This window comes from Ostreococcus tauri (genome assembly GCF_000214015.3).
Source record: "Ostreococcus tauri WGS project CAID00000000 data, contig chromosome 13, whole genome shotgun sequence".
NCBI classification, from domain to species: Eukaryota; Viridiplantae; Chlorophyta; class Mamiellophyceae; order Mamiellales; family Bathycoccaceae; genus Ostreococcus; species Ostreococcus tauri.
The window spans coordinates 405910-429187 of NC_014438.2; the positions used below are offsets into that span (position 1 = coordinate 405910).

General features: G+C 63.6%; 12 protein-coding genes across 12 annotated transcripts; 4 read left to right on the forward strand and 8 right to left on the reverse strand.

Moving 5' to 3' along the window:
* Positions 1–55: 55 nt before the first annotated feature.
* On the reverse strand, positions 56–1663 carry OT_ostta13g02370 (WD40 repeat; the record flags this gene model as incomplete). Its single annotated transcript, XM_022982742.1, has 1 exon — positions 56–1663. One exon carries the CDS (start codon positions 1661–1663, stop codon positions 56–58), a length of 1608 nt encoding a protein of 535 aa, XP_022840235.1.
* Positions 1664–2495: 832 nt separating this feature from the next.
* On the forward strand, positions 2496–4896 carry OT_ostta13g02380 (Nucleotide-binding, alpha-beta plait; the record flags this gene model as incomplete). The annotated part of the gene is made up of 2 exons (XM_022982743.1): positions 2496–2582; positions 2863–4896. 2 exons carry the CDS (start codon positions 2496–2498, stop codon positions 4894–4896), a joined length of 2121 nt encoding a protein of 706 aa, XP_022840236.1.
* A 37-nt stretch (positions 4897–4933) lies between these two features.
* OT_ostta13g02390 (unnamed product) lies at positions 4934–6265 on the reverse strand (the record flags this gene model as incomplete). The annotated part of the gene is made up of 1 exon (XM_022982744.1): positions 4934–6265. One exon carries the CDS (start codon positions 6263–6265, stop codon positions 4934–4936), a length of 1332 nt encoding a protein of 443 aa, XP_022840237.1.
* Positions 6266–6302: 37 nt separating this feature from the next.
* OT_ostta13g02400 (unnamed product) lies at positions 6303–9488 on the reverse strand (the record flags this gene model as incomplete). The annotated part of the gene is made up of 1 exon (XM_003082675.2): positions 6303–9488. The coding sequence occupies one exon, from the start codon at positions 9486–9488 to the stop codon at positions 6303–6305; it is 3186 nt and encodes a 1061-aa protein (XP_003082723.2).
* Positions 9489–10012: 524 nt separating this feature from the next.
* On the reverse strand, positions 10013–11155 carry OT_ostta13g02410 (JmjC domain; the record flags this gene model as incomplete). Its single annotated transcript, XM_022982745.1, has 1 exon — positions 10013–11155. One exon carries the CDS (start codon positions 11153–11155, stop codon positions 10013–10015), a length of 1143 nt encoding a protein of 380 aa, XP_022840238.1.
* A 136-nt stretch (positions 11156–11291) lies between these two features.
* On the reverse strand, positions 11292–12251 carry OT_ostta13g02420 (Mitochondrial substrate/solute carrier; the record flags this gene model as incomplete). Its single annotated transcript, XM_022982746.1, has 1 exon — positions 11292–12251. One exon carries the CDS (start codon positions 12249–12251, stop codon positions 11292–11294), a length of 960 nt encoding a protein of 319 aa, XP_022840239.1.
* A 275-nt stretch (positions 12252–12526) lies between these two features.
* OT_ostta13g02430 (Beta-propeller repeat TECPR) lies at positions 12527–13984 on the reverse strand (the record flags this gene model as incomplete). Its single annotated transcript, XM_003082677.2, has 1 exon — positions 12527–13984. The coding sequence occupies one exon, from the start codon at positions 13982–13984 to the stop codon at positions 12527–12529; it is 1458 nt and encodes a 485-aa protein (XP_003082725.2).
* A 1226-nt stretch (positions 13985–15210) lies between these two features.
* On the forward strand, positions 15211–16815 carry OT_ostta13g02440 (Cytochrome P450, conserved site; the record flags this gene model as incomplete). The annotated part of the gene is made up of 1 exon (XM_003082678.2): positions 15211–16815. One exon carries the CDS (start codon positions 15211–15213, stop codon positions 16813–16815), a length of 1605 nt encoding a protein of 534 aa, XP_003082726.2.
* Positions 16816–16977: 162 nt separating this feature from the next.
* Positions 16978–18135, reverse strand: OT_ostta13g02450 (Protein phosphatase 2C; the record flags this gene model as incomplete). The annotated part of the gene is made up of 1 exon (XM_003082679.2): positions 16978–18135. The coding sequence occupies one exon, from the start codon at positions 18133–18135 to the stop codon at positions 16978–16980; it is 1158 nt and encodes a 385-aa protein (XP_003082727.2).
* Positions 18136–19018: 883 nt separating this feature from the next.
* OT_ostta13g02460 (Eukaryotic translation initiation factor 3 subunit E, N-terminal) lies at positions 19019–20475 on the forward strand (the record flags this gene model as incomplete). Its single annotated transcript, XM_003082680.2, has 2 exons — positions 19019–19039; positions 19255–20475. 2 exons carry the CDS (start codon positions 19019–19021, stop codon positions 20473–20475), a joined length of 1242 nt encoding a protein of 413 aa, XP_003082728.2.
* An 85-nt stretch (positions 20476–20560) lies between these two features.
* On the forward strand, positions 20561–20896 carry OT_ostta13g02470 (WW domain; the record flags this gene model as incomplete). The annotated part of the gene is made up of 1 exon (XM_022982747.1): positions 20561–20896. One exon carries the CDS (start codon positions 20561–20563, stop codon positions 20894–20896), a length of 336 nt encoding a protein of 111 aa, XP_022840240.1.
* A 1041-nt stretch (positions 20897–21937) lies between these two features.
* OT_ostta13g02480 (unnamed product) lies at positions 21938–23254 on the reverse strand (the record flags this gene model as incomplete). Its single annotated transcript, XM_022982748.1, has 1 exon — positions 21938–23254. The coding sequence occupies one exon, from the start codon at positions 23252–23254 to the stop codon at positions 21938–21940; it is 1317 nt and encodes a 438-aa protein (XP_022840241.1).
* Positions 23255–23278: the final 24 nt, after the last annotated feature.

Genomic DNA, 23278 nt, shown 5'->3' on the forward strand with positions numbered 1-23278 from the left:
GTCGATAATTACAACAAGGGATCAAACGTATCGTTCGTGTGCGCATCGTGCGTGATCATCGGATGCTCGTGCGAGCGAGCGCGCAGACGGTGTTATCACCGGCGCCGGAGACCTGGGACTTGACGCCCGGGAAGACGTTCCAGAAGCGTAACGTCTCGTCGCCGGCGCCGGTGACGATGGTCTGCCCGTCCGGAGAGATGGCGAGGAAGAGCACGCGCAGGGTGTGACCGGTGAGCGTCGTGAGCTTGGACATGCTGGGATATCTCCAGACGACGATCTGGTTCTGGCTGTATCCGTGCGTGCTCACGATCTCGTTGACATTTTTGCTCCACACCAAGTTGCACACCTGTGAGCCAGTGTCGATGCACTGCAGCGGTGTGTTCGTCACCGTGTTCCAGAAACGAATGCATCGATCGGCGGTCCCTCCTCCACTCGCGAGGAGTCCGTGCTGGTGCGGAGACCACGCGATGGCCTTCACCGCGGCGGTGTGCTCGCTGCATCGCAAGGTTGGCGACGACGAGTGCGAATTCCACACAAAGAGTTGGTTGTCGTTCCCACCGCTCGCGAGCTGTTGGTCATCGTACGACCATTTCAGGCCGCACACCTCGCTCTTATGCCCGAGTAGCTTGTTTGAGTAATCACTCGGCGATCGAATGTCTCGATTCAAGATGGCTCGGTCGCGACTTCCGCTCGAGAGCGTGTGCGAGTTCCACGCCAACGTCCCCGCGCGCGATCGGTGCCCGAGCATCGAGCGCGTCTTCTTACACTTAGCGACGTCCCATATTTGCACCTCTCCGCTGTTCGTGCCGACGCCCAGATACGTTCCGCGTTGCGTCCACGCCACCGAGCACACCGAGTCGTTCGGGGCGAGCTCGCACAGTTTGGTCACCTTGCTCGTGCACGCGCTCCACAGGTACACGCACGTTCCCAAACCCACGGCGAGGACGTTACTGGAGCTCCAGTCCACCAAATTGAGGTAAAAGTCATCCTGCAAGGCGGGCGCGTCGAGAACCTTGAATGGGCTTCTCGCGATTTTTCTCGGCGCGCGCCGGCGCGGAGACGCGAGCGTCATTCCGAGCGGCGCGTGTCCCACCGGACTGAGCGCGTACGGCGACTCTCCGCGATCGGTCGCGACTCCGTACGAACCGTCGTCGCGAAATCGGAACAAATTTCTCCCCGGACTCCCGTACGAGTACCCCGAACTCCCTTCGCTCCCCCTCGCCGAGGACGGCGTTCGCGGTCTGAACCTGGCCGAGCTCGGCGTCGGCGGCGGCGTCACCCCGTACGCCTCCGGCGGAGACACGTCACCGAACAACTCGCTCCGCAACAGCGCCCCGTACGCCGCGCTCGTGTCCTCGCGCTCGCATCCACGTCCGCCCGTCGTCTCCCCCGCCCCCCGCCCCCCACTCCCGCCCTCCTCCGTCCCCACCGGCGCGTCCTCATCCTCCCCCACCCCTCGTCCACGCCTGCGCCCATCCCTACTCCCTCGATCGACGGCGTCGTTCGTCGCCGCGGCGTCGAGCATGACCCATTCGCGCGCCCGGAACCCCGCCGACGCGCGCCGCGACGGCACGTATCGATCCAACGGCGTCGCCGCGGACCCGCGCGCGCGCGCGTCGCCGTCGACCTCGCGCGCGCGCGTCCACGTCTCCACCGTCGACATCACCGTCGACGAATCGACGAATCGACGAATCGACGAATCGACGAATCGACCGAATCACCGCTCGACGCGTCCCGTCGTCGACCCACGCCTCGGCCGAGGACCCGGCGAGCGTCGCGCGCGGGACCACCGCGCGGTTGGCGTCGTCGGCGCGCGCTCGCGGCGTCGGGCGTGGGCGTCGTCGGCGTCGACGTCTCGCCCTTTGGCCCGTCGGCGTTTCCGAGACCGCGACTTGGGCGTGGGTGGTACGTATAGTACACACGAAACACCCATCACGGGACCGATGACGGCCAGACCGCGACCCGGGATGCGGGTGGTACGTATAGTACATACGAAACACCCATCACGGTGTCATCTGACGGCCAGACCTGGGCATTTTTGGGTCACGTCGCGGGGATTTCCACACGTTCTCGACCACCCCGCGCCGTGAAGACGCGCGCGACGCCTCGCCCCCCCGCGCGCCCTTCCCCGCGCGTCCGCGCGACGTCTCGCTCCCCCCGCGCGCGCGCCGAGGACGCACCAATCGCCGACGCGGAGACAAAAAATCGCCCAGCGGTGGCCCGCGCGACGCGCGCGATATCGACCACTTCTCGGACGCGCGGACCGTATACGACACACACAATACCCTGTTCCTGGGACCACCCACGACGCGACCTCGGCGTCGACCGCGCGCCGCGCCCGATCGCGCGCTCGACGCCGACGCGTGTGCGCGACGCCGATCGCGCCCGGCGCGCGCGCGCGCGGTCGATCGGTGGTATTACCCTTAACCCGCCCCCGTGGGCGCTGGAGCGCGCGCGGGGACGTCGTGACGATCGACGCGCGTGACGCTTCGGTGATGCCGCGCGCGCATTCGAACGATGACGATGGCCACGGCGACGACGGCGCGCGCGCGACGCGCGCGGTGGGCGCGGACGGGTCGGAGGTACGGATTTTGTGAATGATGCGCGCGCGCGACGCGCGCGCGTGGACGCGTTCGGGATGGGCGGGAGATGGGATGGGAAAATGGCGGGAATTTGAATTTTACATGGAATAATCGGGCGAAAAAAGACGTCGTGGTGGTGGTCGATGTGCGCGCGCGAACGCGATGGTGCGACCACGAGCGGTGGGCGTCGTGGTCGGTGCGGCGGGCGCGGCGCGGGCGCGGGTGGGACGCGGTGAGGGGTGACGGAGGGACTGACGACGCGCGCGCGGGCGGAACGCAGGCGACGCGCGCGAGGACGGCGACGGAGCCGCGACGCGGACGCGGGCAGAAAAATGTACACGCGGCGAGTGGGACGCGAAACATGATGTCGACGTACGCCGAGTGGTATCGACACGCGATGGCGAGCGGGGAGGTGGTGCCGGTGACCGGGACGCCGTTGCCGGTGCCGGTGGTGGTTCCGGTGAACTTGATCGCGGGCGACGGGCGCGAGGGAGGAGAGAACGGCGAACAGGCGGTGTACGCGCATCCGACGTACGCGCACATGGGACACCCGGCGATGATGATGGGACATCCCGATGCGTACGTAGCGGAGGCGATGATGCCGCCGCGCGGCGCGGCGGATTACGCGGCGGCGATGGCGGCGCAGGCGGAATATTTCTCGACGATGCAATATCGCGCGGCGGCGGCGGCGGCGGCGGCGCAGTACTACGGGTACGCTCCACCGTACGGCGTGGACCCGTACGGTGCGAACGCGATGGACGCGTACGGCCCGAACGAGATGTCACCGCCGGGCGGACTGTACGCGGGTCCGAACGGACGCGTCGGGAATAACATGGATAATCAGTGGCGCCGCGCGAACTCCGATGGCTCGGGTGGCGGGCGCCATACGTATCACGGCAGACACTCCGTATCGGACGAGCGCGCGGGCGGTCGAGGGTCGCCGAACACAGTGTTCGTCAAGGAGATTCCGGCGAGCGTGAGCGAACGCGAGCTCGCGGAGACGTTCGCCGCTTGCGGGCGCATCGTGGACTGCCGAATGTGCCGAGACGCGAATTCCAACAAGTTTAGCTACGCTTTCGTGGCGTTCGAGACTGCCGATGAGGTCCAAAACGCGTTGTCGCTGGACAAGATGTCGCTTCACGGTAAGAACATCGTCGTGCGACGAAGCGACACGGCGGTCATCCCGGTGAATCCCTTGTTGCTTCCTCAGAACGAGGCGGAGTTGGAGAGTACGGCGAGGACGATTTACGTCGCCAACGTGGATAAGTCGGTGGATTCGGACGCGTTGAAGACGTTTTTCGAGAGACACGCCGGCGCTGTCAACCGTCTGCACTTGCAGGTGAAGAACGCCGCCGACGCAAACGTGGCCTTTGTGGAATTCGTCAATCTCGAGAGCGCGGCATCGTCGCTTCGACTTACGGGAAAACAGCTCGGTCAGCGCGTGGTCAGAGTGAGCGCATCCAAGACGCCGCTTCGCGTAAATCGACGGATGAGCGAGCAACGCGCGATGTCGTACTACGCAAGCGGGACGAACGGCGACGCCGCGACGCCGCCGGCGCCGACAAAAGTGTACATTTCAAACATCCCGAAAAACCTGTCTCCGGGAACGCTGCGAGCCATGTTTTCGGAGTGCGGCCGCGTCACGAACGTGGAGCTGTTGAACAATCCTAAGAGTAAGTTCCCGTACGCGTTCGTTGAGTTTGACGACGCCGAGAGCGCGAAGCGTGCTCTGAATTTTCGAGGTCGGGAAGTGCAAGGATGCGCAATCAACATTGAGCTCACATACAACAAGAAGCGCCGAGGCGCCCCGAGACTGGCGCTCGATCCGGTGTCGGTGGACAAGATGGAGCGCACGGTTTTCGTGACCGACATAGATCCAGATCTCGAACCGTCCTTTGTGCGGAGCAAGTTTGAGGACGAGTGCGGGCCGGTGACTTTGTTTTGGTACAAGGCGTTCGAAAAGGGTGAGAAACAGGCGTTGGCGTACATAGAGTTCACCGAGCTCAGCTCGGTGGAGAAGGCGTTGGATCAGTGTCGAACGCACTTTTTGGGCGAATCGAGGTTGATCAAGGTGCGCCACTCGCACACGCCGCTGGTGCCCAAGGACGATGACGAGGGGACGTGTTATTCACCCGCGTTGGACAGCCCCGTGAGTTCCACGAGCGGAGCAGAGGACGCGGGGAGCGAAGGAGAGAAGAGCAGTGTGGTTCGCGACTTGATAACGCCGATGGCGGCGCTCGCCCAGGATCCTGCCGTCGTCGACAAGGCGACGGAACGCTTGGAACAACTCACCGTGAACAATCCCGCGGCCTAGAAACTTTGTATTACAGGTATAAATATATTGTGTACGCTCATGTCTCGGATAGGCGAGCGAGAACGCCGTTCGCGTGCGCGAGACCGGTGACGATGACGCAGTCGACGTGTTCCACGGGTGGACCGTCGTCGGCGTCTTCGATTGTCTCGCCAGAGATGGGATCTTCCCCCGTCTCGGCCAGTAAATACCCCGCTGGATGCGCCGTGACGTCTCGCACGTCGTAAAGCTCACCTCCCTCGATCCAAACCTCGAGCTTCCGCGCTTTTGTGACCGGACGCGCGCCCTCTCGCACGCGCACGACGCGCGCGCGACGCATCGTCCGATCCACTCGAACCACCGCCGTTCGTCGATTCAGGTCCACGTCCCGTCGCGCCTCCCCCTCTTCTCCCACCGCATCGATGACATCGCTCGGGACGTAGTGCCGATACCGCGCGTGTAAACACCCGAGCTCGGCGCCCACGAGCGACCCCCCGTTCGCCTCGGCGATCCCATCCATGAGCGCGAGCCATCTCGGTTCAAACAGATTCAATCGTCGCTCCTCCCCCGCATCCAGCGCTCGCCCGAGCGTGAAACACCGCACCCGTCCTGGATCCACCCCCACGCGCGCCCGCGTCGCCGTCACCACCGCATCGGCGCTAAATTCAAACCGCGTCTCCATCGCGCCGTCCTCCGTCGCCGCCGCCGTCGCCGCCGCCGTCGCGCGCCTCACCATCACCTCGTCTCGCTCCATCCACACCGTCTCCACCAACGGACAAAACATCACGACGCACACCATCGTCATCGCCCACGCCACCGCGCGTTCACTCGCGCTCGCGTCGAAACTCCCGCGCGCCGCGAGTCCCAGCGCGATCGCCGCCGCCGCCGCGAATCCATCCGCGCCGAACGCCCGCAACGCCTCCACCACATCCACCCTCGTCCCTCCCACGACGTCTCGCCCATCGACCGCGTTCACGCAGTACCGCACGGCGCGTCGCCAGCGTTCGAGATCACACGTCGCGCGTCCCGCGAGCCGTCGCGCGGCGTCTCGGACGTCGACGCCGTCGTCCCCCAGCGTCACCCGCGCGTCCACGTCTCGGGCGGCGCGGAGCGCGGCGACGAGGTCCGCACCGCGCGCGCGCGACGTCGACGGCCCGGCGTGCGCGCGCGCGAGGGCGTCGACGCGCGCGCGGTCGAGCTCGAGGACCACCGCGCGCGGGGCGACGCGGGCGATGAGGTCGAGGACGATGGCCGCGCTCGCGGGGGCGGCGTGGGAGGTGCCGACGACGTAGTACTCGCACCGCACGACGCGGTCGGTGGCGAGTCGGAGGGGGCGGGAGACGCGACCGACGCCGGGGGGGAGATTGGGTGGGTCGGAGGACGCGGCGCGCATGACGGCGAGGAATGAAGATGGATTCGGACGTCGGTGATTACTGATGATGATGATGTGAACTATGGGACGGATGGATCGATCGCGCGCGCTCGGCGACGAAATCGTCGAACGTGACCTCCTCTCGCGGACGTCGAAAGTGTTCGTCGGCGTCGTCGTCGGCGTCGGCGTCGGCGTCGTCGTCGTCGGCGGCGCTCGGGCGACGGGCCGAGGCGCGGACGCGAGACCCCGCGCGCGTGGACGCGCCGGGACGTCTTCGATGGACGATGTCGTCGTCGTTTTCTTCGTCGGCGGCGGGGGACAAGCGATCGCCCGTGATCACGTCGAACTTTTCTCTTCTCGCGTCGAAGATTTCGCGAGCGACGAAGACGTCAAACCACAGTCGTCGCCACGCGTCGTTCGCCGACGTCTCGCACAGGCGCTTGTTGACGACGACGAACGCGTGAAGGATGAAACCGTAGCGCTCGTCCACGACGACCTCGAATTTCGGAGATAGGCCTCGCCACTTTTCATCTCTCGGTTCGGTCCATCCGTACTTGACGACGCGCTGCTTTCCGGATTGCGTCGACGTCGTCGACTCTACATCGCGCGAGGTGATGAAACGGCGCCAACGCGCGAGGTGAATCGGCTTGTTCAGCGTGATCTTTGACGTTTCCACCGAACAGTGCTTGAACGCGAGATGTCGCATGAGCCACAAGATGCTTCCCCCGACAACGGTCCACGCGCACATGTTCAGCACGAACCAAATCATCGGGACGTTCACAGCGTACGGCTGAATGCTCTCCACCGCCCAGCGAATATCGACGTACGATAGATACTGCCCCGAAAATCTGTCAAGGATATCGAACGCGAGCGTGCCAGAGAGAATAACCTGCGTGAGTTCGAGCGTGGTGCTGTTGCGGGCCTGCGCCCGGAACGCGTCCTCGAGATTCCTCGTCGTTCCCTCGATGGCTTCGTTGACGCGAAGCTTTCTGCGCGAGCCGATGACGTGCGTCATCTCTTGCAGAGACTCGAGATCGTTCCAACACGCCGCGATGATTTTCTCCAAGTCCACCGCTCGTCTCAATAGACGCCTGTGAGAATCGCTCAGAGTGAGGACGTCGAATAGGGTCTGCGACGCGTCGTCGCTCAGATCGCTCAGTCGTTCCCTCGATATCTCCTCCACCGCCTCGACTGACTCGACCAAAAACTTTTGGACCGCGTCCAGAAGCGTGAGCTTGTTCATATGATTCGAGATGCGAGAGCGTATTCGCGTGACGTTCATGGGATCATCCAAATAGTTATCGATGAGCTTGCGCGTCTTTTTCAGTTCGTCGCTCGCCGCGAAACAACTCGCATAGACGCTTTTGATGAAGACAGATCGCGCCTGGAGATCAGAGTACAACGACAGGAGCTTGTGGTGACGTTCAGTGCGCGGACCAAAGATGAGAACGCCGCGCGTACCAAATATCACTACCTCTTGTTCGTTGAGATCGTGGGCAAAGTACGTCGCGCCGATGACTTGCTTCAACTCATTCTCGAGCGCCTCGCCGTCCATGTACGCCGCCGCTGTGAGCTTTGGATTCGCGCGCTCAGCCATGATGCACACAAACTTATCCCGAGTGGACGGCGCACCCTTGAAAATGGTTTCCAGCATCGCGCGCTGACGATTGCTAAACAAGTTTTCCACCACGAGCGACGTGTCTTCGTGCGCATCGGAGAGCACGCGCGCGAGAAGATCGACGCTAATGTTATCCCTGATGCGGTTCGCGATGCCGTTCACCACCAGACCGTACGTCACGATTCCATTCTCGCGGAAGTTTATTCCAAAGTTTTCGATTTGGTGCGCTTTGTCCTTGTCTGTCGACATCGCCGTGGCGAGGAGATCCGCCTCGACGTTGGCGTATCGCACGTCGTCGGCGTCCAAAACCTTAATCTTGGTGAGCTTGGCGGCGTCGACGCCGACGACCATGTCAAAGTGCGCACGACTGCGCGTTTCCCCACAAAATAGCCCGCCACTCAAGCGCTCGCTCGTACCGAGGGCGGAGCAAAACGCCACCATCTCGTTTGAGCCCATGGGTACGTACTCGGTGAAGAGCACTCTGACCTCGTTCAGGAGAATTTGTTCGTCCAAGCGCGCATCCCGAATCGCTCGCTCCTGTTGCTCGGCGAGTGACATCCCCTCCAGCTTAAGGACGCGTCGGGCCTTTCTGTACCCCTTTTCAGGATTCGGCGCGAACGCCTCGTTCGAGAGGTAACTCCTGGGGATGTACGGCGAAGAGACGTACGGGACGTCCTCCACGTCGGTGATGGTCGAGCGCAGCGCGGGCGTCTTCGAGTGCGGCGACGGATCGTGTAGATAGAACGACTTTGTCTCTTGATCGAATCGAACGTCCAGTAAATTTGGATATCCGCACAAGAGTTCGATGCCCCGCCGGTCGCCCGGCGAGAGCGCGCCGCTCGCGACGCACCTCTGTAAGAAGTCGGCTCCCTTTTCCGAAATCTTTAGCAGCGTCGAGTGATCGTACGTCTCCGACGTCACTTTCAAAGCGGTGAGCAACCCGCGCTCGAGTAGATTGTCTAAATCATTCCGTCCGTCCTCGCTGATGTTCATGTACCGCGGCGTCGACCCGTACACGCGCTCCATCACCGGCGCGTAGTCGTACTCGAAGCATCGCCGTTCGCCGCTCGACACGATGCCCTCGTACATGAACACCAAAATCGGTAGCGCCCGCATCCACACCGTCCGCCCTTTCCCTCTCGCGTCCGCACCCCCCCTTCCACCGCCGTCGCCCGTGTACAGGGACACCATGTACAACAATTTCAACGCCTCGCGAGAATTCTCCGCGTCCCGGGCGTCGCCCGCGTCGCGCGATCGAATCCTCCGACGCCTCGACGTCGACTCACCGTCCGAAGACGTCCGTGGACGCGCCGCGACCCCTCCTTCACCCCACGCGTCCGCATCGTCGTCGTCGTCGTCGTCCCACCGCGCCGAGCTCGTCGTCGTCGTCGCCTCGTCCTCGTCCTCGTCGTCGTCATCCGTCCCATCGAATGCCCCCGTGGTCGCGATCTCGACCCCGCGCATCACCGACCCCGCGCGTGATCCCGGCGCGCGATCGACCCCACCCGCCGACGCCGCGATCGTCTCCCGCGTCGCCGCGCGTCGTCGTCGTCCCGGTCGACGATCGCGTCGTCGTCGTCCCATGTCGGCGTCACGAGACCACCCACGCCGCACGCCCACGCCCATGACATAGGCCGTATACACACACAGTACACACACCACGCCCGCGGGATGCCATCGACGCACCCGTAAGTTTCACTGATGGATACGACGGAGAGATTCAGTCACACACAGGCGTGTGCGGTGTGCATATAATCACACACGGTCGCCCGATGAACCCTCGGGGCAGACACCGACCAACCCCGGTTCGAACCCGGGTGAGCGAAAAAAAAAAAACATGTCGCGTCGTCGCTCATCGTCTAGTGGTTTAGGACGGTCGGCTGTTACGCCGTTGCTTTTTGTCGTCACGTCGGCGTCGCGGAGATCGTCGCGTCGGCGTCGGGCGACGGTCGAGGCGAGGGCGCGCGCGGTGGCGTGACGTCGGTGCGGGACGTCCTCGGGCGCGCGCGATGGGCGCGAGGCATCGCGATCGTCTGGGTGAATATGAATCGTCAGACGCGCGTCCGCGCGCGGGTCGGCGTCGGGCGACGCGCGGGGGCCACGGACGGCGTCGGGCGAGGTGGGCTACGGTGGGCGTCGCGCGAGGTGGGCTACGGACGTCGAGCGAGGTGGGCGTCGATGGCGACGACGAGGTCTCGAGGATCGAGGGGGGCGTCGGCGTCGGCGTCGGCGTCGTCGTCGTCGAGATCCGTCGCGTCGTCGAAGTCGATCTCGTCGAGCGCGATGAAGCTCTCCATCATGCGCTCGCCTTGATTCAAACCCATGAGTTTGAGGTCGACTAACGCCCGTTCGAGGTTGGCGTCGTCCACGAAGTTCCCGGCGAAGGCGACGGTGCTGTCCAAATTGTGCACCGCGTGCGGGGCGCCGCCGGGGACGAAGAGTACCTCGCCGGGACCGAGATCGACGTCCCATCGCGCGGCGTGTTCGCTCAGTCCCGAAGCGCATTGCTCTTCGAGCGCAGGCATGGCCGGATCGAGCGTTCCTCGCAACCAGCTCGGTCGCAAGAAGGGGGTGGCGTCGCGATGAAACACCGTCCATCGCTTGGTGCCGCGAATCATGGCCATGAAAAAATGCCCTTGCCATTGATCGACGTGCAGCGTCGATCGCGTGTCCTTCGCCGCGACGAACAGACTGGGCCACGAGCGACTGAACGCGGTCAGCCGCATCGTCCGCTGCACGTAATCGTGCGCAAAGTACTTTGGCAAAAAGATGGACTCGGTTAAAGTGGGCAATTTTAACGGCACCGAGACGTCGTACAGATAGCTCCCGGGCGACGCGTCCTTCGTGACCTCGTCGAAATACTCCCTCAAATCCACCACATCCGTCGACGCGCACGATGCCGTGGAATTCCTGTGCCCGTGATCTCGCGTCACCGCCACCTTTTTGTTCCCCGCGCGTCGCGTGAGCCACGCGCACCGCTCGCCGTCCGCGCCGTCCTCCGTCAAGACGTCGCGCAACCCAGTGATGACCACCGGGACGTCCCGACGGACGTACTCGCGGCGGAACCGCGCGCACGACAACGACGAACAGTGCTCGCGCGGGACCGCGCGCGCGCTCGGCGCGGCGCACGTCGACGTTTTCGATGCAATTTTTCTGGCGGCGTCCTTCGCTCGTCGCGCAATCTCCAGGGCGTATTCGCGCTTATTCGCCTCCGTGAACGCGTTCGCACGTTCGATGAGCACCGCGTGTTCGTCTTCGAGCCGAGCGATCTCGAGTTGGGCGGCGTAGGGCATCGATGGAGGGACGACGACGCGCGGGACGAGGTCCGCGCGCCGCCGTGTGCGGGTCGCTCGGCGTCACACGTCCACGCGACGCGACGACGATGGCGCGTTCGGGCTAAAAGTGTGTGTTACAGTATTTCAAACGACGTCACGCCGCGAGCGCTTTGCTCACGGCTTCGAACACGGCGAAAGTGATGGCGCTCGCCGGGGCGGATTTTATCAGACTCGGCGTCAAGCCTTTATAAAATCCGCGAACGCCCTCCGTCTTCGCGATCGTTCGCACGGCGGCGGCAAAGTTGACGTACCCAGCGGCGTCCACGCGCGCACCGTACGCGAGACTTCGCGTGAATCCGGCGATTTGGAAGCGCTTCTTGACGACGTCGAGCGGATGAACGACGAGGCGCGCGGCGGTTCCCGCGACGAACCCGCACGCGAAGTCATTCTCCCCGAAGACGTCGGGAAATCTCGTCTTCAACGCCGCGTACGAGCCGAACTGCACCGCACTCGCCGGAATAATCTCCGCGAGCGTGACCGAGAGTCCGGCGTACAGACCTCTGCGCGCGCCTCGCGCGCGCACCACCCCGCGCGCGGCGTCCAGGACATTTTCGTACACCTTTGGATGTCCCTGACTCGCCAACAACGTTCGCATGACGTCAAACGGATACGTCAGCACCGTCGCCACCGTCCCCGCGACCGCACCACCGACGAATCCAACCAACGGCGACCGCGTCGCCTCCGTCTCCCCTCGCCTCCGCTCTCGCGCCGCCGCCGCGTCGTTAAACACCCCCAGCGTCGCGAACTGTATCGCCGTGTACGGCACCCACAGCATCAACGCCGGCGCCGTTCCAGCCCACATCCCTCGCGCGCCTTCCTCTCGCACGATCGTTCGCACCGCGTGCGCGAGCCCGCGGTACTTTCCCGTCGACGCTTCCTCCAGTTGGACTTGCATGCGAATCTTAATCACGTCCAGCGGCGCCACGCACGCGCGCGCGGTCGCCCCCGCGATCGCCCCCGCGAGCGAGGTCGTCCACCCGGTGCGTCCGCCGTCGTCGCCGTCCGCGCGCGACGTCGGCGTCGCCGTCGCGCGCGCCGCGGTCGCCGTCGTCATGGCGGCGAACGCGGTGAGCGCGCGCGCGCGACGTCTCGCGCGCGCGCGCGCGGGGTCGAGACGTCGCGACGCCGTCGTCACCGCGACGCGCGCGCGCGGCATCGACCGGCGGCGCGCTCGATCGGGGCGGCGCGATGGGTGAATTCGGCGCGCCGAGCGATGGCGCGACGGCGCGTCGTCCGCGCGTGGACGCGGTGTTTTCGTGGTATTAAAAGATGACGTCGTTGTGAAAAAAGACCGAGTCGTCGTCGTCGCGACGGACGGTGACGGTGATATTACGGGTGCGGCACCTTGCCGGCGTCGATGGAGATGATTCCCGCGGGCGCGTCGGGCACCGGTTGCACGTCGCTCGGCCCGTTGCACGGAAGCTTGCACGAGAAGAGTTTTCTGCTGGTGGAGAGAATCCAGAGGCTCGTCTCGCCCACGGCGACTTGATCGATGGCACCGACCGCCGCGGGGATGTTCGCGGGGTCTAGTATCGTCACCCACGTCCCGCCTCCGTTTTCTTGCTTTCTCTTGAGGGTTTTGCTGTCCGTGAACAAGACGAAGCAGTCCGCGTCGCCGACCTCGACTTGCTTTGTGACGGCTGTGATTTCACCAGCCCACTCAGACTGAGAATGCATAGGAAGGGGGCTGCGATACAAGTTACCACCGGAGTTGACACCCCAGACGTGCGTGCGCCCCAAGGTGGTTTGTACCAGTCTACTTCCTTCGTGTCCCGCGGGAGTCCACTGGTTGGCACCGCTGACGGGACGTTGCCACACTTTATCGTCTGAAGTGACGCCCATCACGTCATCGTAACCAGCGTCGAAATCTACGATGGATCCACTGCCTCCGGCATTCGCGTTCGTGACGTATTTCCAGTTTGCGTCGCTGTATGGGTTTAAATCCGCGTTTCTCGTCCACGCGAGTTTTTTCGTGACCGTGTCAAGCCCCCAAGTGTTTTCGACGCCGGCGCTGACGATGGAAAAGTGTCCCTTGTACTTTTTCCAGATTTCTTTCATCGCCTTTTGTTCTTCGATGCCGTACACGTTATCTCCAGCTCCTTCGACGGTTGCGATGAGCTTGACCGTGACGGGACATTTCGCGCCGACGCACGATCCCCACGTTCCCGTAGCTTCGTACTCGCCGTTGGCGTTGAGCGTGATTTGACTTCGTCGCGTCGGCACTTGCCGGTTTCGATACACCGCTCCTCCAGCTTTAACCTCGGCCACACACGACCCTTCGCTCAGTACCGGTCGATGGATGTGCTTAAAATGTCGACTGTGTCCGAGTTCGAACATGCGCTCGCCGGCGGCGTTGACGAGGGCGAACCCGTACTGTTCCCCCAATTTCACATCCATCACGGTTGAATAAATCGCCGAAAACCCCTCTTGCGTGAGCGGGATGTTCCCCACGTCCCGGTTCGTCCCACCGAATTCAAACGGCGGCTTCCCCCTGAGAATGACCTCGGCGCCCGTAATGTCGTGCTGAAAAAACTCTGGCCAGTGCGCATCGATCGCGTCTTTGGTGATGCACCCGACGTCCACCGCGAACCGCGTGCGGACCATCGTCCTCCCGCCGAGTCGCCACGATCGCGCGCACGACACCGCGCCGAGCATCACCGCGGCCGCGGCGACGACGACGCCCGCGCGTCGCCGCCACGTCGTCGTCGAATCGCCCTTCCCGCGCGCGCCGTCGACGCCGCCGTCGACGCGTCCGGCCTCGATCGGCGCCGCACCGTACGCCGCCATGGTTTTCTTCGTTTCTCCCCGCGTTCGCGCGCGATCGTCGACGTCGGCGTCGCGCGGTGTCACGCGCGTCGCGCGATGGGTGTTCGGTGTTGGGTGTTGGGTGTTGGGTGGTCGCCGGCACGAAGTTTCGGGTGTTTTTCGGGTGCGACATAAAAATTGATCGATAGGCGGCTGTCCTTGTCAAAACGCTCAGTCCCGGGGGTCGACCTTGACCCCTATTCCGGTACCTCCTAAGCCTATTCGACCAGCCCGCGGCGCGCCTGCACAGACGCCGCTCGATTACTCCTGTGTGTAATACTTATACGTTCTTTTGGAGTATCACAATCGACTACGAGAGCGATAGCAACTGGGCTACGCGGGCGCGCGGTTCGCCAAGGCGCGCGCGTTGCTCGTCGACGACTTGTCCACCGCGACGCTTGGATCAAAGGGTCACAGGACGATTCCTGAATCGTCCATCTTGTGATCCATTTACCGCTCACCGATCAGGACGCGTTCGTTATCTAAATGATCTCGTCCTGCTCGCGCGACGCGTGTTTGCCTTTACGCGCATTCTCCACATGTAGAGCCCTTTGAAGAGAGGAAAGAGCCGACTCTTTCCATAAAAAATGTAGGGTATAGGGTTTCGGCCACGGATGTAGGGTTTAGAATCGCGACCCCCACGCCGCGCGCGACCTCGACGCTATCCATCGATATCCATCGCCGCGACGTCGCGACGACCGCGCGCGAGCACCGCGCGCGCGGGCGAGGGGAGGACGACCACGTCCTGGGCGCCGGCGCGTGGTGTGGTCGCCAGAGGCGGGCGGGGGGATCGGCGGACGCGCGATGACGATCGGGACGACCACCGCGCGGGCGCGAATGGGCACGCGCGAACGGGCGCGCGTGGGCGCGGATGGGGCGTCGCGCGCGCGAACGCGGTGGTCTCGACGCGTGGTCTCGCCCGCGCGCGCGTGGGAAGGGACGGGTGGGGTGGAGACGCTCGGGACGGTGACGACGCGGCGCGGGGATCGCGCGAACGGGACGCGGGCGGCGACGGGGAAAGACGCGGATGGAGGGAAGACGCTGGAAGAGCGCATCGCGAGCGGTGAATTCACGGTGCAGGCGAAGACTGGACCGTATAGGGTGGTCGCCGATGCGATCAGAGGGGCGATTCCGGAGAATTCTGGGACGTTCGGTCGAGGCGTCAAGGCGGCGCTCGCGAGGTTATCGCGCAAGTGGCGGCGGAGGCGATGTCGAAGATGCCGGTGGCGACGGGGGATATCAGAGAGATTGCGGGACAACCGGTTTTTGTGCCGCTGTATAAGCTGTTTTTAGCGTACGGGGAGATGTTCGTCCTCGCGATCGGGCCGAAGAAGTTTGTCGTCGTGAGCGATAACGCCGTCGCGAAGGAAATGCTCCTGACGCAGGCGAAGAGCTTCTCCAAGGGATTACTGTCGGAGATCTTGGACTTTGTCATGGGCCAAGGGTTGATCCCGGCCAACGGCGAGGTGTGGAAGATTCGACGCAAGGTGATCGTCCCGAGCTTGCACAAAAAGTACGTCACGTCCATGGTCGGCATGTTTGGCGACTGCGGGTTGAAGGGCATGGCGCAGCTCGCGCGGGCGGAGAAAATGGGTGAATCGGTGGAGATGGAGAACTTTTACTCTCGGTTTGCGCTGGATATCATCGGTAAGGCTGTGTTCAACTACGATTTCGATTCTTTGACCACGGACGATCCGGTGATCAAGGCTGTGTACACCGTCCTGCGCGAGGCGGAGTATCGAAGCGTGACGTTCATTCCGTATTGGAAGGTGCCGCCGCTTCGCTGGCTCGTTCCGCGACAGCGCCAGTGCCAGGAGGCGCTCAAGGTTGTGAACGACACCTTGGATGAACTCATCGATCGATGCAAGAAGATTGTCGAGGAGGAGGACGAGGAGTTCGTCGAGGAGTACATGAACACGGATGACCCGAGCATTTTGCACTTTCTCATCGCGAGCGGCGACGACGTCACGTCCAAGCAGCTTCGCGATGATCTGATGACGCTCCTCATCGCCGGCCACGAGACCACGGCGGCGGTGTTGACGTGGACCACGTTCTTGCTCGCGAAGCACCCGGATATCAAGCAAAAAGTGTTCGAAGAGGTGGACCGCGTCGTGGGCGACCGTAACCCCACCGTGGCTGACATGCGCGAGCTCGTGTACACGACTCGGGTGATCAACGAATCGATGCGTCTGTACCCTCAACCGCCGGTACTCATCAGACGCGCCTTGGAACCCGTGACGCTGGGTGGATACAACATCGACGCCGGCACAGACTTCTTCATCTCCGTCTGGAACTTGCACCGCAACCCGCGAATTTGGCCCGAGCCGGATGCGTTCAAGCCAGAGCGCTTCCCGATCGAGGGACCGATGCCGAACGAGTACACCGAAGATTACGCCTACCTTCCCTTTGGTGGTGGACAGCGTAAATGCGTGGGCGACCAGTTTGCGATTTTCGAGTCCATCGTCTCTCTGGCTATGCTCATGCGCCGCTTTGATTTCGAGCTCGACGAGTCCAAGCACCCCGACGGCGAGTGCGGGATGACCACGGGCGCGACCATTCACACCACCAACGGTTTGCACGTCCGTCTCAAGCGACGCGAGGGGCGAGGCGGCGCTGAAATGTCTGGAGCGGTCAGGGGTAAGGCATTAACCGAGTTGGATGACGTCGACGTCGTCAGAGGGTCCATCGACGCGCCGACGGCGAGCGCGGATGAGGTGGACGTCCTCATCGCCGAGGATATAGACGCGGGGACGGTGGAGAAGATCCAGCGAGCGACGAAGATCATCGAGGAGGAGGAGGCGCGCGCGCGTTAAACGGTGGTGTGGGTGACTACCCGGGTAGCGGGTTGATAGCAGCGAAGGTCAATTTTTAACACGAGGACGATGAGTTTTACTTTTTTTTGACGGCCGGCGAAAAAATAATTGGAATAAATCACAAATAATCGAACTAGTGCGTACACGTGTGTTAGCTGCTGATCAAATCGCCAGTTTATTCATCGTCGCTTCGATGACATCGTTCACGACGACCGTGGCCGTGGACGTTCCCGGATCGGCGGGATAAATAAAAGCGACGACGGCGGTGATGTCGTCCGCGCGCTCGTCGTTCTCTTGCCAACGCGTGTACGCGGCGCGAACGATGGCGTGCGCGGCGAGCTCAGCCGCCTCCGGGGCGTTCTCATCGTAGAACTTTTCTGCGATGGACATCGTTTCCGCGCTCGACATGAACTCGAAGACGCCGTCCGAGGCGAGGATTAAGCACCGCGTCGTAGGCTCTTCCGCCAAGTCGTACGTCGACATCTCTGGCGTCGCGGAGACCCCGAGTGATTTCCCCACCGTGTCCCCGATCGAGCGCGTGAACGCGCACCCGGGGAATCGCTGACCCGCCATGAACACCCGCGGTGGATCGTCGCAGTACTCGTCCTCCGACCCGGGTTCACCGTCGCCAAAGTCTTCGTGCGACTCGGTTTCGCCCAAAACCATCCCGATGGTGGCGAACGTCATCGCGCTCTGCGCCTCGACTCGCATCCGCTTTCGCTCATCCGCGCGAAAGCACGTCTGATCCCTCGTTAAATCCTTCACCTCCCACTTCTTCGTGTGCCGATTCCTCGGCGTTTGCCCTGGACCGACCTCGACGCCGACCACCGCGCGAGAGTCGCCCACGTTCCCCACGCGCACCGTCCCGCGCGAGTCAAAAAGCGCCGTGATCGCCGTGGACCCACTGAACGAGGCATCATCCCCGAGCGAATCACACACCGTCGCGTTCACGCGCTCGAACGTGCGCTCGTACCCCCCCGTTCCCATCGAAATCCCTCGAGTTTCTCGCTTTAAAAACTCCGCAAACGCGCCGCCGGCGATCGTCGCGCACGCCTCGCCGTGTTTCCCGTGCCCATCGAACACGCCGAGCAACAGTTCCCCACACGACCGCTCCAATACCACATCGCTCCCAAATTCATCGATGCTCTCCTCTCGATGCGTCAACCCCTCGCCCGCGACGACGACCCACGCGTCTTGATTCACGTGATCCTCCTTCCTCGGATACCATCCCTCCTGACACACCACCGCGACGCGTACCCCCCACCGATCACCCAGCTTCACCTCCCGCGCCCTCGAGACCTCTCGCCGGGTGACATCCATGCTGAACCGCCGCGCGCGCGTCGTCGGCCGGCGGCGCCCGGCGCGTCCATCGCGTCGCCGCGTCCCGAGGCGCGGTCCCCCCCGCGCGCGACCGCGCGTCGACGTCTCCCCCCACGACGTCCGCGTCCATCGCGCTCGATCCCACGCGCGCGTCCGAGCGCCCGCGCGTCGCGTCGCCCATCGCCCGCGGGCGAAACGTCCCGGGATCGAGCGCCATCGTCCTGTGCGGTGGACGCGCGTCGGCGGCGCGCGGGTGTCGCGAAAACACACGTCACTCGTGGACGCACATCACATCGGACGTTCACGTCGTGGAGTACGACTCGATCGTCCGATGTAACGCGCGTGATGCCGTCGAGACGAGGGTTCGGATAAAATATGAGAGATGAGAGACGAGAGATGCGATGACGGATGACGGATGAAAGATGCGGGATGAGAGATGAGAGATGCGGTCGATGCGGACGCGGACGTCGACGCGGGGTGGATGTTTGTGCGCACCGTGTGTTGCGTCGTGATCGGTCACGTTATGTATGGGTAAACAGTATGACCGGGGGTACTCCAACGTGTGTGTCACCTCGGACACGTTTCGGGATTCATCCAGATCGAACGGGCGCGTTTTCGCCGTCGTGGCGTTTTCGCGCGGAAATGCGCCCGTTCGATCTCCCCGTGGGGTGATTTCATCTCAAAAGGAGCGCTTCACGCGGTGTGGAAAAAAAATGTACGAATGGTACAACCTAAACCCTAAACCCTTGTATCGTGTATATGTATGATACATGGGCGTATGTACGATTGAATACGGAGACGTGCGATCCCCGCGTGGGACGGCGGCGCATCGCCATCGCCGTCGCCATCGCCGTCGACCGCGCACGACGACGCGCGCGGGACGATGGCGACGGACGTCGGCGAGGTACGCGCGCGCGCGAGGACGGTGACCGCGCGCGAGACGCGCGCGACGACGCGTGGTCGACGGCGCGACGGTGACGCGACGCAATGGTGGAGGGTTTGTGGACGACGATGGACGATCGCGCGCGACGCCGCGCGCGGGCGACGCGCATCGTGGATGGGGGCGAAGAGGATGTTCGCGCTCGGTGACTGACGGCGCGATGTCGGCGCGCGACGCAGTTGGCGAGCAAGTTGGACGCGCACTTGGTGCTGCCGTTGTTGGAGTTCGCCGCTTCGCGCGGGACGCACGCGAAGGCGGACGTCGACGCGGCGCGGGTGGAGATTTTGAAAAAGACACACATGTGTGATTACTTAGCCGACGTGAGCGGTGTGAGCGTCGATGCGGCGACGCGCGAGGAGGTGTTGAAGACGCACGAGACTTTGCGCGCGGCGGCGTCAAAGGCGGCGGAGTTCGCGAGCGACGGCGCGGCGATCAAGGCGATGCGCAGGGATAAGGGTGAGAACGCGAAGATCGCGGAGGCGAGCCATGGGATCACGAGCGCGGACGTGGAGGCGTTGTATACGTTTGCAAAGTTTGAGTACGAGTGCGGGGAGTACGCGAGCGCGTCGGAACACCTCGGAGCGGTGCAACTTCTGAGCGCCGACAGCGCGCGATGCGAGAGCGCTTTGTGGGGGAAGTTTTCGGCGGATATTTTGCTCCAAAACTGGGCCGCGGCTTTGGACGACATGAACAGATTGCGCGACGCGTTGGAGACGAACGCGAGCTCGAGCGCGTACGTGAAGATGAAGCAACGCGCGTGGTTGCTCCACTACGCCCTGTACGTCTTCTTCAACCACCCGAACGGGCGAAACTCAATCGTGGACGTGATGTTCCAAGAGCGTTACATGCAAGCGGTGCAGCAAGAGTCGCCGCATCTGTTGCAATATCTCGCCGTCGCGATTGTCGCCAACAGGAAGCGAAGAAACATGATCAAGGACCTAGTGAAGATTATTCAGAGCGATTCCTACCGCGATCCCGCGCTGGAGTTCATCCTCGCCCTTTTCGTGGACTATGATTTCAAAAAGGCGACCGAGAAGTTGAAGCAGTGCGACGACATGATTGAGAAGGACTTCTTCTTGATCGGCACCAAGGAGGCGTTCGACGAAAACGCGCGCGCGTACTTCATCGAAAACTACTGCCGAGTGAACAAGCGAATCGACATCGGTGCCTTAGCGTCGACGCTCGAAATGTCCGCATCCGCCGTCGAGGCATCCATCGTGACGCTCATTCGTCAGAACAAGCTCAACGCGCGCATCGACGCCGAGGCGGGCGTCGCGCACGTGCGCGTGGAGACGAAATCCATCAACGAGCAAATCATCGAAAAGACCAAGGCTTTGCTCTCAAAGACGAACGCGTTAACCCAGGCGGTGTTGGCCAACACGCAGGCGCAGGCGTTTTAATCCATCGTTACTTCGTCAGCCTCTTCGCGCGTCGCCCGCCGTAACCGACTCGCGCGTCGCCCGCGTCCCTCAGTCATCGCTCGCCATGCTCCGTCGATTCGCTCGCGCCTCGCTCGCGCCTCCCTCCACCTCGCGCGCGGTGTCGTCGTCCAAGGACGTCGTCCGATCGCCCTCGCCCTGGCGTCCCGTGCGCGACGAGCGCACGGGCGAGGTGTACTGGTGGAACACGCGGACGAACGAGACCACCGCGGTGGGTGCGCCGAGGCCTCGGAGCGACGCGCTCGTGGACGATCCGAATCACCGAATCACCGGTGGTGGGGGACGGGAGACGTTCGGGCAGGCGATCTCGGGAAGTTTCTTCATGGGCGCGGGGGTGGCGCTGGGTTTCGGAGCGATCGGCGCGTTGTTCCGAATGTTCTGACTCGCTCGAACGCGCGCATCGACGACCGGTGCGCGATGCGATTGTGGTGTACATATGCGTTACAGCGTGTGCGACGGCGCCACGTGGGGCGCGATTGAATTTAGCTCACCGGTCGCGCGTCGGCTGGAACCGCGCGTCCGAGGAGACGACGAGAGAGAGAAACTGAAACCAGACGGGTGAATCGTTCGTGTTCGCGTGGAATCAATCGCAGCAATCATCGGCGTTCCGCGGAAATCTCCGGGAAGGAGAGACTCGTCCTAGGACACTTGAGAACGAGAAGCCCGCGCGGGGCGGAGACCCCGCGCGCTCTTTTCATCGAGCGCGGAGTTCGCTTCATCGAGTAGACGCATCGCGCATGAGCTCGTTCAGCGCCTCGAGCGCGGTGCAACCTTTTCGATGAAGCACATCATTCATACGTGGGACGTACGCGTACCCAGTGCGATGATCTTCGTCCCGGTCGGCGCGGTCCCGGTCGGCGCGGTCCCGGTCGACGCCCGCGTCGTTCGGGACGCGCGACGACGCGTCCAGTCCGTCGACCCGTTCGACGTCCACGCGTCGACCAGGTGAGCGCGAATGCCGTACATCGTCCATGTTCGTCGAACGGCGCGTTGTTTTACGACCGTCAGCGCGTCGTTCGTGTCGTTCGTGATCAACCGCGTCGTCTCTCGCGCGCCGTTCCGGGACGCGCGCGCCCTTGGATGGAAACGCGAGACTCCCGTGCGGAACACGTGTAATCTCTGGGCAAACGTCACCGTACTCGTCGTGAATGACGCACATGGGTCCGACCGATGCGAGCGACGCGCGTACGCGGCTCTTCGTGCGAGGATGAAAAGCTCTGTCGACGCTCACGACGCTTCGCGACGCTTCGCGTCGTGTTGTGACGAGTGCCCACCTCGACACGCGCCCCTCTTTGGTGGATGACGGCGTGTGAAGCGTCGTGACTCTCGCGCGTTCGCTTCGTGAGATTTCTCGGGATCGTCGACGCGTCGCGGCGTCCGAGAGACTGCGGCGAACATTCTTGGAATGTGAAAAGACATTTTTCTACTTCAGGCGCGCGTCGACGTAGCCGAAGCGGCTCCTGGCAAAGATAAAAGCGTGATACGCGAGGGTCAACACGGCGAAGAACGCGATGACGACGAACGCGGAGAACCACTCCGCGGAGTGCACGCGCTTGGCGTTCGGTGTCGCCGCGACGGGACTGCCGATTGCCGCGACGAATCCGCTCGTCTTCTTCTTGCTCTTCTTCTTGCGCGTGCGCCCAGAGGCGGAGTGCTCAGAATCGGTCGCGTCCGTCGCCTCTACCTCGTAGGTCGTCAATAATGCATCGATTTCAGCCATTCGCTGCGCCTTCTTTCGTTCCTTTGCCAGCTTGCGGCGTTGCGTCTCCGTGAGCGTCGACTCTTCAATCGTCGGTGGTTCGATCGGCGCCGGAGACGGGTCGACCGCGTCTTTTTCTTCCGACACACATTCGAGCGTTTCCGTCTCCGGCGACATCGTCGTTTCCTCTGGCATCTGAGCGTCGTCCATCGCGTCCCCGTTTGAGCGTTTCTCAGCCTCGAGCGCCTCTCTCGCCGCCCTTTCAGCCGCCTTGCGAGCTTTTTGCGCCTCGCGTTTCGCCGCCTTCTCCGCCGCCGCCTTCGCCGCTTTAATCTCTTCCTGCCTCGCCCGCGCCTCCGCCCGCGCCTTCGCCTTCGCGGCTATTCTCGCGTTCTCCGCCGCCGCCTCCGCCGCCGCGACGTCATCCGCCGCCGTCGCGTCCGATTCGCTCGCCCCCGTCCCGTCGCTCGTCGACTTCTTCTTCTTCGGCTTCTTCTTCCCCTCTTTCCCCTTACTCGCCGCGCGCAAACGCACGGCGGCCTCTTTCGCCTCCTCTTCCAACAACGCCCGCGCGTGCGCGTCCGCCGCCGCCGTCGCGACCGCGATCGCCCGCGCCTCCACCACCGCCTCCACCTCCGCCGTGAGCGCCAGCCGCGACGCCGGGAGCCACACCCGCCCCTCCACCCCCTCGAACTCCACCCCACACGTCGGCGGCCACGTCGTGGTGTCCACCGACCGCACCCGTCCCGAACCCGTCTCCGCGACGCCGCGCGCGTCGAACGCCGTCACCACCGACCCCACCGGGAAGTACTCCGCCACGCTCGATCGCTCGGCGCGAATGACGTCCCCGGCCCTTCCCACGCCCGCGGCGTCGTCGACCAACCGCGCGTGGACGTCGCCGTCGTCGGCACCGCGATGGATGATTCTCGCGACGACCGGGATCCACCCCTCGCGCGGCCGCACGTGCGCGAGCGCGCCCTCCGGGAGCGTCTCGCGACACCCCGCGCGCTCGACCGCGGCGTCGGCCGTCGCGGGGCCCATCGCGCGCGCGCCCGTCGACGCGCG